Raw genomic sequence first — 20,984 nt, 5'->3', positions numbered from 1 at the left:
ACAGAACAGATTAATATCAAAACAACTCTGTCCTTTTGCAAGAGTTCTTGTCCCAAGACCACTTCATTTGAACACTTAACAGTAAAGTTAAGCAATTTCCCACCTTTTTAAATAAATGGTATTGCATTACTTTGATTCATACTACAGTACAGATCGATAGTCACCTGGCACAGGGATATGCAGATATTGAGAAACATTTAAAGCCTACCTTTTCTAATGCAAATCAACAACATTTTGTTAGATGAATTGTGTGTATGTTTGTAGGTGTTAGATAGCTACCTAAGTTTAGCGTGTATTTCCCGTCTGTCGTACAAAGGGTGTAAGAGAAAGTACACTCGACTTGATTCGAGGTAGGTATTATTATTATTATTATTATTATTATTATTATTATTTATTTCTTAGCTGACGCCCTTATCCAGGGCGACTTACAATTGTTACAAGATATCACATTATTTTTACATACAATTACCCATTTATACAGTTGGGTTTTTACTGGAGCAATCTAGGTAAAGTACCTTGCTCAAGGGTACAGCAGCAGTGTCCCCACCGGGGATTGAACCCACGACCCTCCGGTCAAGAGTCCAGAGCCCTAACCACTACTCCACACTGCTGCCCTATGTATAAATAAAAACATATTCTACACCGATGTCAGGCACCATGCTGAAATCTGCAGCGTGGGGGTAGGAACATTAAAAACAGACACAATGCTGATATTAACGTAACTAATCTGCTTCTGTAGAGCCTGTTGTGGTTCAACATTTGAAATGCTTTGTCAGTGCAGATCTGAGCTATACTTTCAGCGGAATTAAAAGTGTAAAGGCTGTGCATAGGTTCCAATGGGGATGTGATTTGTGATTTCTTAAAACTGGACTCGACCTTACCTCACCAAATAGCTGATATTTGTTCTGCCATTGGTGCCAATTGCTGTGTGCATCACCAGAAGCAGGACAGCTACAATAACAGTAACTTCAGTAACACACACCCAGTGGGTGTCATAGCAGTACATATACATGTTTGAATGCACCTCTTGGTTTTGTTGAGAACCACATCTGTTATCTACTGGCAAATGAACAAGCTTCTGTCAGCTATTTTAATAATAATGACTATCGGCACCTTACAAAAAATATTGACTTCTGAGAGCTGTTAAAGACAATGCTTGGCAGCTCCTTGCTCTGTGTTACTGTACAGAAATGTTACATAGAGACTTTTAACTGCAGCAGTTCTCAGAAGGAAGCAATAACTATTGTAAACAACTTGTGTACAAATGTAATTTGTTACTGTAAAAACTACATAAAAAAAATACTTTTTATTACCCTCGATTGCATTCTTTAAGGATTCAAATCCCTACCTTTTTTTTAAGAGATGATAAAATGAATTAATTATAACTGGAATACACATATACTGCATTGGAATACTTTCCAAAGAAAACTACAGAAAAAGACCAAAAAATGCACATTTTAATTGAATCATTTCAGTGTCCCAGGCTCCATAACATATACACTGTTTATGCTGTCATTAATGGCAGCTGATCAGCACTATTAAATACACCGTTTTATAATTTTTTGTTTTTTTTATTCAAAGAAAGTTGTGTTCGTTTTGCCACACAGTGACCACTGTTAACAGTTCACTATTTGATTGGTGGAATTTCACAGAACAGGGCTGGTAATTGTCTTTTTAACATGAATGAGCTCCTGGAGTTGAATTCTAATCAGATGGACAGTTTCTCTGTGCTGTGTACTGTAAACAAACATCTCTTTGCACCTTTTGCCCAATAACACTTTACAAGCCTACAATGATAATTACTGGCTGATTATCATCGAAAATTGGATTAAAACCACAAACAGGACAGTACTTCTATGCTGCATTTCTAACTTTAATTAAGACGACACTTTCCTATGTAAACCTTTTTCATATTTTAAAATACTGTCAAGAACAGTTCTCGGCTCCAAGTTGCAGTGACTACCCTGATTGAAATACATTGTTAGGTAAACGCTACCAGACACAGAATTAGTGAACACTGCTAAGAAACTCTAATGGGTTAGTGTTGCACTTCCTCCTTTAAGCCTTGACCAATTATACCAGTCATTATCAGAAAATGCCTGCATATTCATAAGACAGGATTTGATTTCTGTGTCGCATTCAAAGGACACATCTCCAACATTACTGCTGCAGCACGCTAAAACTTTTGTAGAGTTGTCCTTTATCTGAATTCAGTACTTGTCAGTTACAAGTTAAAAAGGCATTTCATTTATCAAATGAGATACTTCTTGCTCCTCCTGTATATACAGGGGATTGTGTTCCATTGTAAAGCGTTAGCTTTAAACACAGCAAGTCGCTGTCAAATATATAAAATTGACCCATGTCCTACAGATTTTTGTGTTCTTTTGCATTATGACTTTGTAAGAAGTTGCTATTCTGAATATATTACTACAATACTGATTAGAGAACCTACTCACTAGTTACCAAGGGCAGTCTTTAGAGAGGTAGCATATACTTAAGAAACACATGATTTGGTGGAGTCTACCCAGCTCAAGACTGCGGTATCATTTTTACTGTGGGATTCTGACACAGATCTTCCCCACCACTCATTTTAAACAGCTCAGCTTTTAGGTCTGTATGGTCTAATGAATCATGCATTGCTGTTGTAATATCGTCAGAATCTCAGGAATGGAAACTTCTGAAACTATATTGGATTTAACCTTTTCCATTTTTCAATCGATGTTTTGATCGTAGGGTCTTAGAAAGTGACTTAATATATGAATTCACATGATTGTTAACACGTTCCCACAGCTGGCATTTTCTTTACCAAGTCTATTGGACAAGACTAATATACACTGTAGTCCTCAGACTCCTCCTGAGGAAGATCTAACAACCAACAAATTCATGTCTAGCCCAAACTCCCTTAAGCTTGAATAGAACCATCTAATTCTAACCTACTTCTATTTGCAGCACACACACTTGGACATTACCAAATCTAACTGAGGGGAGCAGGTGGTGTCATCAGAATTAGTATATAAGCATATTTTCAAAATATTCCTCAACCGTTCCCCAGGATCAATTAGACCTATACAGTCGGGTGGAAAAGCATTTTTTTTAAAATTTTGTGTTTTACTGAGGGTGTAGAATTTTAGAAATTGGAAAGAATTAAAAGTGCATTTATATTCGGCACCCGCATGGTCTGCTTCTGAACTTAAATCTGAAGACTGTACACTGCTCCTCTCGATTTTAAAATGAATTTTCATTGGGAAAACAGCGAGCCACTGCATCTTAAAAAAATGTGCCCTCAGTTATTTGCTTGTTTAAAAAGGATTTAGTCTTTTTTTTGTGTTGTTTTTTAACAGCACTGTTTACTGTTAAATATTACCGGCCTCATCCCATTAAAAAGTTAGCGTTTAGCGAAGGACGTGTGCAGACCCTTGTGAATACCTCCTGGATCAGATATGCTCTCGTCACAGTGCCAGGTGCAGAAGGCGCTCCACTGGGAGTTGTAAAGCGTTGCTGGTTCCTCTCCCACTCCTGGATCAGGAGGTATTCTTCACACACGGATTTGGTAACCATTGATGTCTGAGGCGGCTTTTTGTTCAGAAGGCTTCTTTTCGCCCGACGGTCTGAAAAGAGATAACCACTGTCTGTAACAATTGCAGGCTGGAGGTCTATATGGAGAATATCAAGGTAAACTGAATTAGTCTCACCACGCTGGATTGATAGAAACTTTTTAAAATGTGGTTTTGTACAGGGACCCCTCAAACTCACTACTAACAGAAGAAAAGGTGCCTAAATTAAACAAATACAAACGGAGCAGATTGGGAACTGATGGCCATTTAGAAACTTAAAGAATTCACTAATGTTCGATATGGATCACGTTTATCAGAAAGAGCTTTTCCAAGTTTACCGTCTTTCCCCGCGACTGTTTCTTCGGTGAGGGCTGGATTGGCTCCGCTGAGGGGACCCTATGTCTCTTTTCCGTTCTTTGGTAGGGGAAGGTGGGGCAGGCTTTCCAATCTAAAATAAAGAAGTACAAGCCATGAGCAGCATACATAAACAGAGGTCCCCAGGACTGACAGAGTTCCCTCAAATGTGGCAGTGCTTGACCCACCGTCACATGGGAACACCCTTAGAAAAAATACTGCTGGATTACATACTTAAGTATTTTGGATGCAGCAGTTATCCATGATACCACTACACCCATGAAAGTGGAGTAATGCTTTTGTGTCCAAAAAAATATGTCGGGATGGTTCTGCGGACAGACATAAAATGATCACCCCGTAGACCTAGAGAAGACCTCTACTACTACAACCACATTTCTTTTTAGTAATAGTGTACCGCAAAAGGCACTGAAAAAATAGAGGGAGCTCTTAAAATTGAAAGAGTATGACAAGAATGACATTAGTGGTGAGCTGGTCAGGAGGAAGTTGACAGTACATGTAGACTTTGATTTGTGTGCATTTACAACAGCACATGTTGCATAAGAGTCACACGCACAAACAGAGGTGTGAGGATACTTTCATACGTCGATGAGCTGTCAAAAATGTATTCCTACAGTGCAGTATTAGAAATCTTAATTTTAGTATTTAGAACAGTCCAAATTGCAGCTCACTGTGACAAACGAGGCAACAAAATCCAAACAGTTTTGCCTGCACAGAATTCTCGGGTGTATTTTATATTGAAACTGACTGCAAAAAAATCCATAACACCCTTCCTCAGCTGTGATTATTTTTATTTTGGTGTTCTGTATGTACTGTACAAAGCTGCTGCTTCACCTGTGCATGTCACCACAGTGCAGCTGATCACACATGCACTGCAGGGCTGTCACTGGGATAGCTGAGCTGCTTAAGAAAACACAGGAGATCCTCCCACCTAGCATAGCAAATGTTTTCCCTTCAATTACCTTGATGAGTTTTTTCCCAGGGTCACTATACAGTAGTGTTCTCTGTTCACTCAATCCAGAAAGCATTGGGGGAAGGGTACTTCATTTATTTAATTTTTTTTATCATATAAAGGGTGACCTTGCCAAACATGAAATCCAATCCCCTCTTAACTCTCAATTAAATCGCAGGATAATATGGTGATGATTATTATTATTATTATTATTATTATTATTATTATTATTATTATTATTATTCTCCCTTAATCCAGTATACAAATACAGCTATAAACCCCAATACAACCACATGAGGAGTCGAGGATATTAATCTTTCATTTTATACGGTTCCCTGGTACGGAGATAAATGACGAAACACAGCTTTACCAGCAGCCAGTACAAGAAGTGACCTCTCAAAGAAGTCTCACCTTGAGCCTCATGTCTCGGGTGTGCCTCTCGAGCTCCTTGCGGAACTCCTCGTGCGTCAGCCTGTCCACGTCCAGGATGGAGTGCTTCCACTCTATCTGCTCCACGCTGTGCGGGTCGTGGGACACATACTGGCCGATCTTCACCTTCTTGAGAGAGTGCCAGTAGCCTCGGTAGGCTCCCTCAAACTCCTGGACGAGGTCGCTCAGGGTGCGGAACACCAGCGGCTTGTACATCAGGTTCCCCCGCCGGCTGATACCCAGCGCCCCGAAGCGCCCCCCGCAGTGCACCCCCAGCACAATGTGCCGGAAGGAATTCCCTGAGAATTGAGTTTTAAAGCTGAGAGGGAAACGCTCCACCCCAGGCATGCTGTTGGTGAGGTAACTGACCATGCCGAGAGTTAAGGAGGAGTGGCAGACATATCGCCTTTGCATCTTAAAGTAATTATTATTATTTTATTTTTTTTAATGTTTTTAAACTGGCTATCTTGACTGATTCTTCATTGCTAAGTCAAGTGTGTAGTAATAAGACATGCTTGATTTTATGATGAGATTATTTTGAATAGATCCACCGACGGATGAGTATACTGAAATAATATTAAGCAACACATACTTCTAAACAAAAGAAATGCTTGCCCTGAAAGATTTTCCTCTTTGTGTGACATTCAAGCAAGCTGAAATAAATAAATAATTCAAATACAGCCAGGGGATATTTTTACTGCTCTGACTCCAGTTCGCTCTTTCAGACTATATGGGCAATAAAAAACTGGATAACATGCTTTGAGGTTCACAGTAGACAGAATCTGTAAGAACAAAGACTTTGTCAGGAATAAGATCTCTACCATTTCAAAAGCAATTTATTCTGCCACACAAGCGTTAGCTTGCAAACAAGTGGGCTCTCACAATTTAGGAAAAGACAAATCTACTTTTAGGCTTACTTCTAAATACTGCTTGTAGACCAGCAGCAGATTTCCTTGAATGAAATATTTCAAGTATGGGTTTCCTTTAGTGCATTAGAAGCATAAACCATGGAAAGCTCTCAAATGTCCTCAAAGCAATGCTTGGAAATACTAATGAGCATCACTTGGCAGAATTATGCAGTATTATACGCTACTAAACGCACAAATCCAATTTCACATATTTTTGCCATGTAGTTGTTTGTTTTAGTTCCTTTATCCTTATATTTTATAATCCTACTTCTGCATTCTCCAGATGGCTTGATCGTTTCTTCACAATCCTTCACCACTGCTCATATGTAGTCAATTCATGAATACTGAAGACCAAGCAATAAAGTCATTCATTTTGAAGACAAAGTCCAGTATCCTAAACATTCCAATAGAAATGATTCTATGCATTGTTTTTTTTTTTTTTTTAAACTCGCCTATATGTAAACCTGGCACACACTTTAACAAAATAATTGCAATGAAAGTACATGTATTTGTCTGAAATGATGATGTGATGTCTGTGATGTCATGTAGACCAGTGCAACAAAGTCCAAGGCTTTAGAACTGCTACAGCATAGCTGGTAACCCAGCCAACACTTTACAAGCCTCAAGCCTGCCTGTCTACTGCTTAGAAGGAAAAAAAACCTTAAACCCCTCAGTGCCACAGACTAGAGGAAAGGATACATTCCCAGGATCACAGCTTCTAAACACTTAATTGGCAGAGCCTCCCGGATCATTTCCTTGGCAATGTCCATCAGCCTGCAGAGGAAACGAAACACAGGGTTAGTCCTTTACAAGTCACTCAATCAGATGCTAACGGCATCAAGTTTAAACACGTTTGTGTTTTAGTTTAGTGTACGACTTCTAAACATTAAACTGCAGTAAACTCCGCCACATTCTGGATGTTATTAATTTGCTTGGTTGTTAAATAAGCCTGTTCAGTACATTTTGAATGGCTTTCCTAAATGGAAGCACCTCTAGTAAATGTCGAGTTACATGCCACAATTTCTGAATCTTAGTTTTACTTTTTGATTAACGTTTTTTTTTTTTTGGCTCCATCTCCCAAGGCTAGTCCATTAAAGCATCTTGGTGATCATTTGTAGAGCTATGTTACGCTCCCTATCAGAAATTGAATTACTAGTGCTCTCTTCAACACACATCAACCTATTGGCATTACTGTATAGCCGCAGGAAAGACAATCCCTATTGATCGTCCTCTTATTTTGTAATAAAACTCTGGAACCAGACCTGCAAAAAATAATAAAACACATGAAGAAAGTACTTACGCAGTAAGAGGCCTGCTCTTCTTAATTTCAAAAAACTGCGTTCCAGTGTGATTGTACCTGGGAGGTAACAGTTAAGTATAAAGGCACCCATACTATGTGACATGGAACCAGACTGGAATTGCAGATTCAAGTGGGGTTAAAGACAGCAGTATTTTGAACAAAGAACTCCATTGGCCAACACCTTTAGTGAGACTCTCTCATTGCTTACCTTTCAATGAGTGGACTGCTACTGAGATCAAATAGTAAAACTCCCTGGGACACCTGGCATTCAGCTAATGAAGCTGCAGGTTCAGCTGGCAACAGGAAGCTTATTAAATTAAACTAAATAACACTATTTTACTATAGCCTTAAAATAGCTGAGTTTAAAGCTTACACTATAAATGTGAGCATCATATATAAACTGCATCCTGTATATATCAAGCAGAAACTCTCCCGATATTTGCCTACCACACAATATTAAAACCAGATCTGAGTATACTAGCAGTAGAGATTGAACTGTGTTTCACCATTCGGTCATACAGACTGCATATTCTGGAAAGTGCATTAAGATCTGTGAGCTCACCGCAGCTGACAATAAACATGTATCCCACTGATACTCAACAGCCCTGCACTAGATGCAATCCCACACACATTGCTCGGAGTTTTCTTTCATTATTCAGACAGGACAGGGTCACCTCATTCTCGGTAACAACCTTTAAAAAAATAAATAAAAAACAGTCTACACTGATGTAAACAAGTGCATTTATCTCACAAAACAAACTCCTAGACACATTGGTCTACAAATTCTATTTGACAGATGTTAGAACCTTTTTTCCTCATTCATCGTAACCATTAGGGTTGTTTCACTGTAACAAGGCTACAGAGAGGACTCTCGTCTTGTGTCACTTTCCCTTTCTCTCTGGCAAGAGGACAATAAGACTTTCTTTAACCTAATAGAAACTGACCGGGTTTCATTAGCCGACAGACCTAGAAATACAAATACCATTGTATTGTGTTATACAAATAACACACTAGGAAGACAAGGAAACTGAGGGCAACACATTCAGGGTACTACTAGGTCCCAGCCTGGCACAGTCAGGGCAGGTTACCACAGGTATGGGTATTGCTAGTATGATATGTGATAGTATTTGCAATAACCACACCGTCCTGGCAGGTGCACTTGATACATTTTCCCTCACTTTGTGTGACACATATATTTCTAGTGTCCAGACTTTTTTTAGTCTGGGAGATTAGGGCTGACGCTGTTACAGGAAAGGATACTGCAAGTCCCTGATGTATCTCTGTATGGCTTCCAGGCGATCTGGGAGAGTGGTTGAAGGCTGGAACGTAGGCACACTCGGTGTTGGAATCTGCCAGCAGACACAAGCAGGCTTAAACAATAAGCATATTCACTACAGCTTGAAAATGCATTTTTATTCAATCAAAACCCATTATACGCTCATGACAGGAATTTGAATGAATCCGTAGAGAGTCTCTCCAGTAGTGAAAGCTGTGCTGGTCCTTTGTGTATTTTTCTTTCCTTTCTAAATTTGTAATGTGAAGTAATTCAGAGTGTATATAAATAATGAAGTGGTGCTGGAGTCTGATGCTTCAGGACAGTGAAATTCTAATGCAAGGAGAGGGCCTTTATTGGATACTGTACAGTATATGATCAGGCAAGCAACAATGCAGCAGACTGTCAACTTTCCCTTAAACAAGCGAACTGGAACAAGTTTATTGACTGAAAAAAATAAATAAGACCGTCAACCAAAGACAGAAGTCTGGCTCGGAGCAGGAAATTGAGAATAACCGGGAACTGAAATGTTTTAAACAAACTAAACCTGTTGCCAGTACGCTTCTATTAATATCCATACCAAGCAGATCCCTGACAGTTCTGTCTTTTTGTTTTGACCCCCAGACTGTCTGGACCATTTTGCTGATATATGTATGCTTACCACACGCATAGGATTTATTAGATTTATATTCCAGTGTTCCAAAGGTTCTGTACCAGCTGTCATCTATGTTCTGTTTAACAGCTGATCATGCAAAGGCAATGACAGTGTATGCAGAGGAACTTGAGTTTGTCTTTTGATTTCCAGTTACCTCCAGCTTCTTACCTTAGGCAGGTCGGTGGCTCCCCTTATTTTTCTCCCTATCACATCTCCTTCAGGGTGGATGCGGGACACATGCCTCCACATCCTCTCCCACGTGGCCTCGTCCACAGGCAGCCCCCCTCGGTTTACAAAGAACAGGACATCTCCGTCACGAAGATCGTCTTCGCCTTCGTCATCTGCCTCCTCTTCGCGTTGCGTCACGCCCGCATAGCCCACCAACCCCTCGCTGACCCCCGACTTTCGTCGGGCACCCTCCGCACCCGTCACTCTTGCCCCGGGCATCTTAACCACCGTACCCTGCTTTGCGTAACAACTCTCAGCAGTAACAACACTCCCAGCAATCACAACATACACCGGTGTTGCACATGGCACTGTGAATGCAGTGGCCCTTTAAGAAGAGGGAGTGGTAATCATAATAATAATACGATTAAAACTGATGATACGAAATAAATAACATGTGAAAGCCGAAAAGAAAGCTCAGCAGACCAGTTTGAACACCGACAAGTGCAGATGACTTACATACACGCATACAATAAACGACAGCAACTCTACACAGTTATAAAAATGTGAACAAAGAAAACTTAAGACTCAACAATAGCCGTCAACAGTAAATCATGGCGATGATGTCACAATAAAAAGCTAGCGGATTAGGCTAAAATCGAATACAAAAAATGAAAACAGATATAAACACAACGGGACACACTATTCCAAATATTAAAACACTATGGCTGACAAATGTACCCAACAATTAATACAATGTAGTCTACCGGTATGTTACAATGATATATATATAAACAAACAAACACACACAAAAAAAACCCTAAAAACAAATAAGCAAATGGCATTAACAACTGCAATTTACACCATCTCGGTGACTAAATATGGAAAAGCAATAACGGGCTGATTGAGCTGCAAAGATCAGAAACTATTGCCTATATCAGTTACACCAGAGGTCATCCGACCCACGTCCACAATGCTGCTATTCAACGCTACAGAAACGGCCTCACGCAATCCCACGTCCCTCTGTTTCAGCTCCGGTGCCATTCCAAAGTGGTCCATGCCTCCCTCACCGCATGCTTTTTTCTCAGACTCGTTTGAGTTTATTCCCCAGTCCTGGGAGCCATTGCATACAGTAAATGTAGCTGCTCTCATGCCTGTTACATTGAGCGCTGCCCAGACACTCCCAGAGCCCTCAGTATCACGCATGCGCATTGCCGGAAGATTGCTTCACTCGGTCCACTGTACTTCCCCGCTGCTAGCTATAAATAGCAAAGCTAGTAAATAGCTAGGGCAAGCGCTTCTTAACAAAGGGATTTCTTACCATACACCGGGAACGAAATACCAGCTTTGCATTACTGTGTTGCTTTACCAAATCAATAATGTAACACAACGTGAGGAGAACGGGAATGTTGCGTCCAGTGTATTCTACATTACAATATACTAACGGTCGATACCAATTAACACAGGAATGAAATAAGATGTGTTACCTGTCTGGTGTAGTGCACATTTAACACAAATAAACGTAAACTGGCAACGCTTTTAAACCGACCGTTTTACTTTTTGAAGACACCGTAAAACTTTTCACCCGAGCTAGCAACCCTAGTAAATGCGTCTGAAGGTTTGGTAACTCAGAGAGGGAAGAATTATTACTGAGACTGGGCTGAGATTTAGTTCTGCTTTAGCACTTAACTGTAAGATTGCTATGTGGTTAAAGAGTTCTTGCATGTGGTTGTCAGTAATATTATGTACTGTAGGAAACAAGTTATAAATGTTACAAATAGAGGAGTCTATGTGACTAAGTTGTTACATTTGTGGCATAACAATTTCCACTCCCAAAAAACATGAAACGCTTAGAAAAATAGCCTGCTTACTGTTTGCTAAAATACAATGTAGTGTGTTTTATTAAATTGTACTGGTACTGCAAACACACTTCTAAATCCACATAGAGACCTTCAGTGTGCAGTAATTAATTCCTCTCATCTCTGGTTTAGACCAATGAGTAAGTCAGCATGATCGCATTAAGCAGTGAAATGAACTTGCGTAACACAGTTACAGCTTTAGACACAACAACAGCTGAAATGTTGGAGAGTTTGGTTCAGAAATAGTGGCTGCATTCACCAGCTTTCAGCAGCTGCCTGGGTTTCAGCAGGGCTGCCTGCCTGTGTATGATTATATGTGAGGGTTCAGACCCTGTTCAAGGTGGGGCTAACCTTGCATACTGATTCCCCCTCTCCCCCCAGACAGTGGGTCCAGACTGCATGACTATTGGGGTTGACTGTTCATTAATTGTTGTTAAGACACTGGGCTATAGTCTCAAAGCTAATCACTCTAATATGTTATTAGAAAGAAAGAAAGAAAGAAAGAAAGAAAGAAAGAAAGAAAGAAAGAAGGCCGGTAGACTTGTTCTGACATCCAAACATCCATACTACAAGAAACTATGTAGAAAGAGTATGAGCTTGAGCAAATAAAAACACTACGCACCAAACCATAGCCCACTCGCACACAAGCACACATTACTAGCGCTTTTCAAATAGAGAAACTAGTGATTCATGGCAAAGTGATGTGCTGCCACCTTGTGGAGAAATGCATCAAGTACACTTCGCTGTGAATTTCAGAATCAACAAAGGCAGAATGACTAAGGAGGCTCTGGCTGTTAATTCTCAGTTTCAATTATTTTCCATATCTATCATCTATTGAATTTCAGAGAACGATAATGAAAATATGTTTATAATTTAATGAAATATGTAAAGTACCTAACCAGGGCAGGAACCTGTTAATTACAGCTCTATTAATTGGAATTGCCTAACGTCATACACACAAATTAATGTTTTTATTATAGAAGGATAAAACACAACAATACAAAAAAGAAAAATAATATTTAGTATTGTGTTATTGTTATGCTTATTACAATACAATTTCTCTTCAGATTAACACATTTAGGCACACTTAGGTGTATTCATTTCGAGGGGTACCTATTGCAGGAACATGGTGTAACAGAATGTCACACTAGTTTAAATGTAATGTATGTGCTATCATGACTCAACTAAATACCGATTCAAATATTCATGCAACACGGTGCCCATAGAGTTATAATTAAGGAGGTGCATCTATGACTATTAACAATAAATCATAAGAGCTACAGGAGAACTTAAAACAAACTTACTGGCAATACTAAAATCAGATAACATTTTCAAGTCTTTGACAAAGTGTGATGTGTTATTGAGAGCTGACAAAGAGTTGCTACACTCTACAGCATGTTATACCTTTCACTGGCCACACGGGGGAACCATTTCCTAATGTGAAAACAGCCACGCTCCTACACCCTGTTTTTACAAAATCCAACCCATTAATATAGCGTACATTGTACATTTTTGCTGGGTTTAACACATTTTATGCAAACACCATGCCCACTAACATGAACAGATTCGCTATTCCCCAATCTTAAGCATATTCTCTAAATAAATGTCTTGTCATACTCTATGGACCTTTAGTGTGCTGTTTAAACGTTTTGTTTAGTAAATATATATAACCTGGCAGTTCCTTCAGCCTATCTTCAACGTGCATCCTCATTTGTGGAATAACAACAGCACTCCATGACAATTCTTGGACTATCCTCTATCTATAATAAAGCGTGTGTGTGTGTGTGTGTGTGTGTAGATTTGCACAGCACTGTTCTCTGTTACTCTAATTACAGTTTCAGACTCATACCTAGCATGTTACTGCTGTTACCCTAGCACTAGGAAAACAGTCTTTGACTATGTACTGCAGCTGGAGTACTGTGGTCAGACTAACTACCTCACAGTCCTGTTGTGATCATCTTTACCAGTGTACAACAAGATGGGTTGAGTGGCCTCCTCCAGTTCAGAAATCCAACAGCATGGAATATTATTCTGTCTGTGCCTGCGGTGTCAAATGATCTGCTCTTCCTTTTTTTAAAGTGGTTGTTAAACACAAAGAGAGTTCTAATCATGTTTACACAGAACCCGGGAATATCATACATATTTAAAGATGTCTGTCCAGGCGAATCAGAAGGAAAATGAACATGCCCATATGTTATAATATGCATTTTGAACACAGAAATGAATTATACAGTATTAAAGGATATATATATTCATTCATTAAACATTCATCATTAAAATATCTGTCAGAAATTAATACCGTCACTAATTAATGTCCCATTTCTTGAAGATGACAGATTGATTTGATTCAGTGCGATTCACATCTCCAAATCTAAAGTGCGCAATCTTATTAGGAAGGGCTTCTGTATAATTCGCAAGAATAAAAACTGCTAATTTCAGAATTTCACAAACAGATATGAGGGCATGTTTTGGAAAAGATGAAGGAAGCCACAAGCATAAAAGCTGAGGTCCAGTGGGCTTTTTTTTTTGTTACAGCTGAAATTATGCCCTACGTTATTGTGACGTGTGTAAAGGTTGAGGGGCTCCGAGTGAAACTTGAGGATTTGAATAAGATTGACTTTAAGCCGTCCTTCAAACAGGGCTCCTGAATGTAGAACCGTACGATCGCCGGTAAATCTTTATTAATTTTAATTGTAGCCCCAGTTTAAAAGAACCATTAAAGCGGATTAATCGAGCCCATCCTGTATAATGTCTTCTGTTAATTAGTTTGTCAGCACTGTTTTAATATCGCCTAATGACTTCATATTTCAGGGATGACATTAAAGAGATGCTAAAAGAAAAGAAATGGGCTTATCAGAGTGCAGTTCTGTAAGGTGAGACGTCCTTCCTGTGCCAGGCAAGGTCAGCTGGGCCCGGCACGGAGGGGCAGGCAACAGTCAACAGCCAGCCACGTGGGGAGACGTCTGCTAGCTATTGTACTGTATATAGGTGTGAATTCACTGCTGCTGGCAAAGAGTTTCAAACTGCAGTAGTTTGCAAGTCAGTACTGTGTTTATACATAGCAAGGCTGTGAAGATATACCCGAGGCTGAGACTGATAGATTCTTAGACAAATATGTTTATCAGTTTGTTATTTGGTTTTACTTTAAAGGCGTTGCTGCATCAGAATGAAAATGTAACCCCAGCCAAAGTTGCAATTTGCAAATAACAGTTATGAAGGCTTTAGTTCAATTGCTCGTCAACCTGACTTCTTGTAGTTTTATCTCAGAATTAAAGATTGGGACATTTTTGAAGAAAGTGTTCAAATTAATCTTTATTTTGTTGTGGGATGTAATTGAAAAGGAGCAATCCATTACTAGGAGATTAAGCTAACAGTTTTATGATATTTTCAGAAAAGAATAAAGAACTAAGGCCATCAAAAATAATTTGTGTGTCAGGGGTCCCCAGTGCCCCGGGATGCTGTTTTACATCTGAACCCCCAAGTGCTGCTCGTAATTAAGACGACACCTGGAGTAAAGCTAAACTGCCTCTAGAAGATCACTGCAGATTATTATTCTGCTCTGTTTATTCATCTGAGTAGCCTCCATATGTTTGTATTCTTTGCTAAGAACCCTTTTCATAACAGCCCTAAGGAAGCAACACAGTTTAATGTGTTTATAATTGTTTCAATCGACATTATTAGAGAGAGAGAGAGAGAGAGAGAGAGAGAGAGAGAGAGAGAGAGAGAGAGAGAGAGAGAGAGAGCCTGTGGAGACCGGAGGACAGCCACCAGTGGACTCCCTGAGAGTTTGTGTTTGGGGAGCCAGTGAGGTTACTCAATAAGAAAATTTTTTAAATCCACACTCAGTAGTATATTCTGGTACCTTCCAGCATCTGTACTATAATCCATGAAAGTATCAAACTTGTTCTGTGCTAAGGGACTTCACACAAAGTTAAGCCTGAGGTTCTCAAATAAATAGTTTCAGTGCTGAAAAGTGTCATGTAGGGGTGTGGGCGGGGGAGGGCTGGTGGTGTTGCAGTAATTGGACTAGTGGCAAAACTAGCAATTAATACAAGCACTGCAGTAACATGCAGTACTGCCTAATCATGGTCTGATACAATTGTGTACTTACATATATGGTGCAAAAAGATTTACTCATTAAGGTGTAGAAGAGGTGTCAAGTTTTTGGAGGGTCAGCCTAAGTGCAAGGCAAAATCCTTACATCTCATTATAATGTTTGCACCCGCTTACTATCCAGATCTCAACCAATTCCATGGTCTTTGCTTTAGTGGAATGCATTTCAACATATGGCAAAGTGCAAATCTGATAGCGGGTGCAGAACGCCAGGTGAACACCATTCTTTACATACGCCGCATTTTTAGAGGCTGGTGAAATCAGACTTTACGGCCGCATTATGGGGGTTTTGCACCTGCAAATCACTTTGTGCATATCCTTACCCCTAAGTATCATGTAACTACGCATAATAACATTGTAATCATGTGTAAGTACACATGCATTTACTACTATGTAAATCCACAGTAAATAGAGACACAATGTAAAGTTTTACTCAGTAACACAAAAAACTATTTGTGAATCCCTTTAAACTACTAGAGCTAAACCTGCTACACTTGCAAGCCCCCTTGCTTTCAAGATCATGCTTCATTTTCCTCTCTGATATTTCAGTAGTAAATTCCAAACTGAAGGGATATTGCATCCACACATGCCTGCCATCCATCGCACTGATTCATAAATCTCACTCCCATTATCCTGCTAATTACCCAGGATTACAGGAGCATGTAATGCCTCTGCTTCCCAATAGATTGATTGGAGGACGGTCTCTTTGTTTTGAAATCCCTTCCTGATTGATGTACACGGGGCTAGTTTGGAATTGTAATTGCCCAGATGTTAACAATCACATTCTTTTCCACTCCAGAAGGTTACAGTCTGTCACAAAAAAAGACTTTGTGGAGCGTAATACTACGCATCAGTGAAACAAAAAAAGAGATGCTGTTTTGTATTAGAAACAGAGCTGGCTTGCAGCTTAAAGAAAGTTTCAGTCTGGTGGACTGAGGAGCAGCTTGGTTAAGGACATGGCCATGGTGTGTGGTTCAGAGGTGAAAGGCGCTACCCATTCTGCAAGGAAACACACGCGCCAGATATATCAGCCATTTGACACTCCAACCGAACTCAGTCACTCCATTGATATTTATAGATGAATCGTGGGTCTACCATGCTTCAACTGGGCTTAATCATTTTTTTTATTATACTTTTGTTAGCCTTATCGTGCTTTTATTATTCTTTACTAGAATAATGGTATTTTTTGGTCATGTATATGCATCTACACTCGCTTATAATTAACGTCTTTAAGGTAAAGTTTTCTCGTAATTTTGTGATCTCAAGATCCTGAGATAGCTTATCTCGACATAACAAAGGTTTTTGTAAATGAACAATCAATGCTAACAATTGACACTAGAGGACACTATAGCATTGCTGAAGGGTGTTTTTTTGTTTTATGTGGTGAAATCACTTTGCTGGGCAGGTAAGTATCTAATGGACTGAGAGTATTCCGAGAGACAGAGGTGTTTCCACACAGATTCTTTAAGTAATGGTTACCAGACTAATTGTGTGGAAAGGTTTATTCTTATTTATTTTTCATTTGAGTTTATTTTTGTGAATATATAACTACCTGCCTGCCTGTTAGTTTGTCTGCCTATCTATGTGGATAGGTTATACAGTATAAACAATCAATAATTCATCTATAAATGTGTTATCATTCATATGAAACCCTGTAATTACTTTATAACACGACTTGAAGCTTTGTTAATAAGAATTATTAAACTATGAATTAGCAATAATGAATGTAAATGGGTCTTTAAATAAAAGCAGAATTACAGTACAGTGCTCCTTTATTCAGACTAGATAATTCACAAATTCAGTTAATTCACGATGAACTATCTACAGTATAAGTCAGATATTGAAATAATGCAGGAACACAATAACTACACGCATATTAATCTTTTTTTTGGTCATATTAATTCCTTAGAGATGTGGCTGCTAGTATTTAGTATAGTATTCTCCCTCTCCTCCAAACCCCATTGGAGTACATGTGATAATGGTCTGGCCTTTCAGAAGTGCATCTGCCTATTACTGCTACTGGAATCTATATATATATGTGTATACATATATATATATATATATATATATATATATATATATATATATATATACTGTATATACTGTATATATACACACACACATTTATGAGAAAGCCATGCTCTTTAGAAAATGGAAAGCTATGTTATATTCAAACTTGTTAAAGATATTTGCTTTCTTCCTTTTTGTTCTTTATCATTTATGTAAATAGTTCTTCAATATAACTCGATAGACTTCAAATACAATTCGTAATCCCTTCCTATGCTGAAGGCCACATCTGATTGCAGTGAGACATTGACAAGGAGAGCAGTGAAAGAGGATGTTTTTAAAACCCGGAACTGCAATATACAGTATATTGACCAAAACCATTTCAAGCATAATAAGTTACATGTCTAACACCCCTTTTAGGATGTACCACATTTTTACATGCTTTACTTTGCTCTGCAGTCTTTACTAGGGTAAACCTCTGTAAACTCGAGTGAGCTCCTCCATTTTTAGCAAAGACCTTCTCAAATAAGAAATGACACAGAGTGTGAACGCTTGGAAGTGCTTGGTAAATGCATTTCAGCTTTATTTACTAGTCAAACTGTTGAAGGGAAGTCTTTGACTCCATGCAAGATCTATTGACTCTCCGTGAGTGAGCTTCCAGCTGCGTTTGGATCTGAGACGCTCCAAAGCAACGCATCGCTGATTGAGTCCAGGATGCTGTTTCTCAGCAGGTTCTCCCCTGAGAGCTCCAGGCCCACACAGCACACTGCAGCTCTCCCAGATCTCCTGGATTAGCAGCACAGTCTCCAGGGGCTGCAGAACTGGGCTCTTGCATGCTGAAAGCATTCATAAGGGCTCATCCAAACGGACAGATGCCACCACGAGCAGAAACTACACAATCAGGATGAAATCTCTTGAGAGCCATTGTGCTCAATAAGTTTACCATTATCAGAAGTGGAAATCTGTGCATTCGCTTTATCTAAAGCAGTGCCCATACAGCATCTCAAGGACCATCAGGCATTGCCAAGGAATGCCAAATACCCAAAAGAGAAGTGATCAGCTTACGGAGGTCACATGGGACCAGTGACAGATTGCAAGCGTAAAGTCTGAAAGGAAAAAAAAAAACATTGATATTATTGCTGGCAGGAACAGTTCAATTGTTACTTCGTAAATTGTCTTTATTCAGTTCTGAAAAATGGGGACAAACACTTTGCACTTGTTTTGAAATAGTCAAACACTATCACTGTCATTAATATCGTCTAACACTTATGAACATGAAAACATTTACAAAACAACGAACACTGTACCATTGCATTCTCTTCAGTCGCTGAATAAGGAATCTGCAAAGTGGTGCTAACCCATGCCAACTCACATGCTTAACTTATTTGAACACGCTGTGCTGAAAGCAGCACATTTGCTTGGAACCGTGTTCAGTTTTGAAAGCTTGCTTTAGAACAAAGGCTATACAGCAACGGTATCATCCAAATACCTTTTATTAAAACCATGCCGTGATTGATAACCTGTCATTTTTTAAAATAATCAGGACAAATCCCCATCCCAGAAGCTCGTTTCAATAACGCCCCCATTTTTTATATTCCTATCACCCTTTACACATCCACTTGCCATTGAAATCCTCTAATTGAATGAGTTTTTGTCATTATTTTGATTAATCATATTCATTTGTACTAATTAAGAGATGGTTTGGAGTGATGACAATTAGATTAATGAAATTAGTTTAAACTTTTTTTTTTCCTCCACCTTATAAAGAAAAGAGAAATCATATAGAAACTGTTATGAAACAGTTGGCAATCTGGATTTTTGGACTAATTGAATGTCTGATTTTATTAATGATGGAATTTATAAAAGTCCTTGGGGGGAAAAATTAACGCAAATTCAGCAGCTTGGGGTGGGAAATTAATTAAAATCCCTCCAGATATTCTGTATATTAAAGGCACAGACCCTTTTAAACCCTTTGGTCCTGAACCATAAAGGTGACATACATGCAATACACATAATGCAGGAACAAATATGGAGTTCTAAGAACTCAAAAGAGATTTCTAAAGGCCTGTGTACTCTACCATAGATTAATGGTGTGATCTTAAAGATGCACTGTGATTGGTTGAACTCTGTGCCAATCACTGCTATAAATATACTTCTGTACATTTCTGTATTCCTTCTCTTTTGTGCTTGTAATGCTAACACCATTTAACACAAGTTCTTGCACTGACTGTGAACTATAATATGTCTCAAAGGGATCTGATACTGAAACATGAAACTCCAGGTCTATACCTACGCTTTAGGCCACTTACTTACACAAGACGAGATAACTTGAGATATCATGGATTTCACTGATGACTGAAATTTACAGTAATTTGAGAAACCAGTTGAAAGTTATCAAGCTGCACAGATTGTGTAACTACAGCATTGACCTCCTGAAGACTTCTTAACACTAGAGTCACATTGACTTTCAACCTATCTCAGGATTATGCAAGTGCATTTACTGTCTAATTCTTTACCGCAAAAATGATTCCTACAAGCATTTAATGACTCACACTCCTTTGTGTTTAACCACGAGTGAATGGCCATCTCTTGCAGTTGAGAGCCCCTTCAATGCATTCGCAACTTTTAGTAAACTTTGACTCCTCGAACTTGAGCCGTTATGAACATGAAATCATGCGGCGGACTCGCTGTGTGTTTTTGTCATGTTTGTTTAGTTGAAGTTGAAATGTAAATATAGACCAAAAAAGATCACAGGGCCTGATAGGCTGCTTTAAATTCCAACTAACAGGTACCTGTCTGCCTGTAACAAATGATACCCCTAAAAGGAATGATTCTTTGAACTGATAAAGATGGAAAGTAATTGTTTGCGCTAACAGAAAATAAATCGATCAAACCAGGTGTAATCATTTAAAAGAGACAAAGTGATAAAAGGAAAAAAAAATGGGATAATGTATTGGCTGGGTGGCATTTAGACTGGAGGTTAACATTTAAATAATATGGAAGTGTGGCATTCACGAAGCATAGACAGCAATAATGCATATTATTACATTTAAAAAGAAAGTTTATGTTTCAAAGAATATGTTATATGTTTTTTTTTTCTTCTTCATCCCTTGTATAATGAGGTGTTACCAATATTAACATCACTATTTAAAGGATTCTGACATTTCTGAATATACATTCTGCAAAATCATTGCATTGTAGCACAAATTATGTATAGTTAACATAACAGCCGTATAACATGTCATACAGGGATTAAATCCAAAAATGCAACATTTTACTCCCTTTGTAAGAATGCTTCTTTCAACAGTTTGGGGCATTTTTTACTGTCTGATTAGGTTATGATGGATAGAACAACAGTCAACAATTTAAGCACCAAAGCCACAAAAGATACAGAGTG

The 20,984-nt window shown here is 38.9% G+C and overlaps 1 protein-coding gene across 1 annotated transcript; it reads right to left on the bottom strand.

Annotated features, from left to right (window-relative positions):
- Positions 1 to 1,550: 1,550 nt before the first annotated feature.
- Positions 1,551 to 10,852, bottom strand: LOC117422511 (tubulinyl-Tyr carboxypeptidase 1). The gene is made up of 7 exons (XM_034037629.3): positions 9,612 to 10,852; positions 8,776 to 8,864; positions 7,516 to 7,572; positions 6,915 to 6,989; positions 5,290 to 5,671; positions 3,893 to 4,002; positions 1,551 to 3,608 (listed from the first exon to the last, which is right to left on the bottom strand). Exons 1-7 carry the CDS (start codon positions 9,888 to 9,890, stop codon positions 3,536 to 3,538), a joined length of 1,065 nt encoding a protein of 354 aa, XP_033893520.3. The 5' UTR covers positions 9,891 to 10,852; the 3' UTR covers positions 1,551 to 3,535.
- Positions 10,853 to 20,984: the final 10,132 nt, after the last annotated feature.

This window comes from Acipenser ruthenus, chromosome 15 (genome assembly GCF_902713425.1).
Source record: "Acipenser ruthenus chromosome 15, fAciRut3.2 maternal haplotype, whole genome shotgun sequence".
Taxonomy (NCBI): Eukaryota; Metazoa; Chordata; class Actinopteri; order Acipenseriformes; family Acipenseridae; genus Acipenser; species Acipenser ruthenus.
This window is presented reverse-complemented; position numbering and strand designations above follow the sequence as displayed.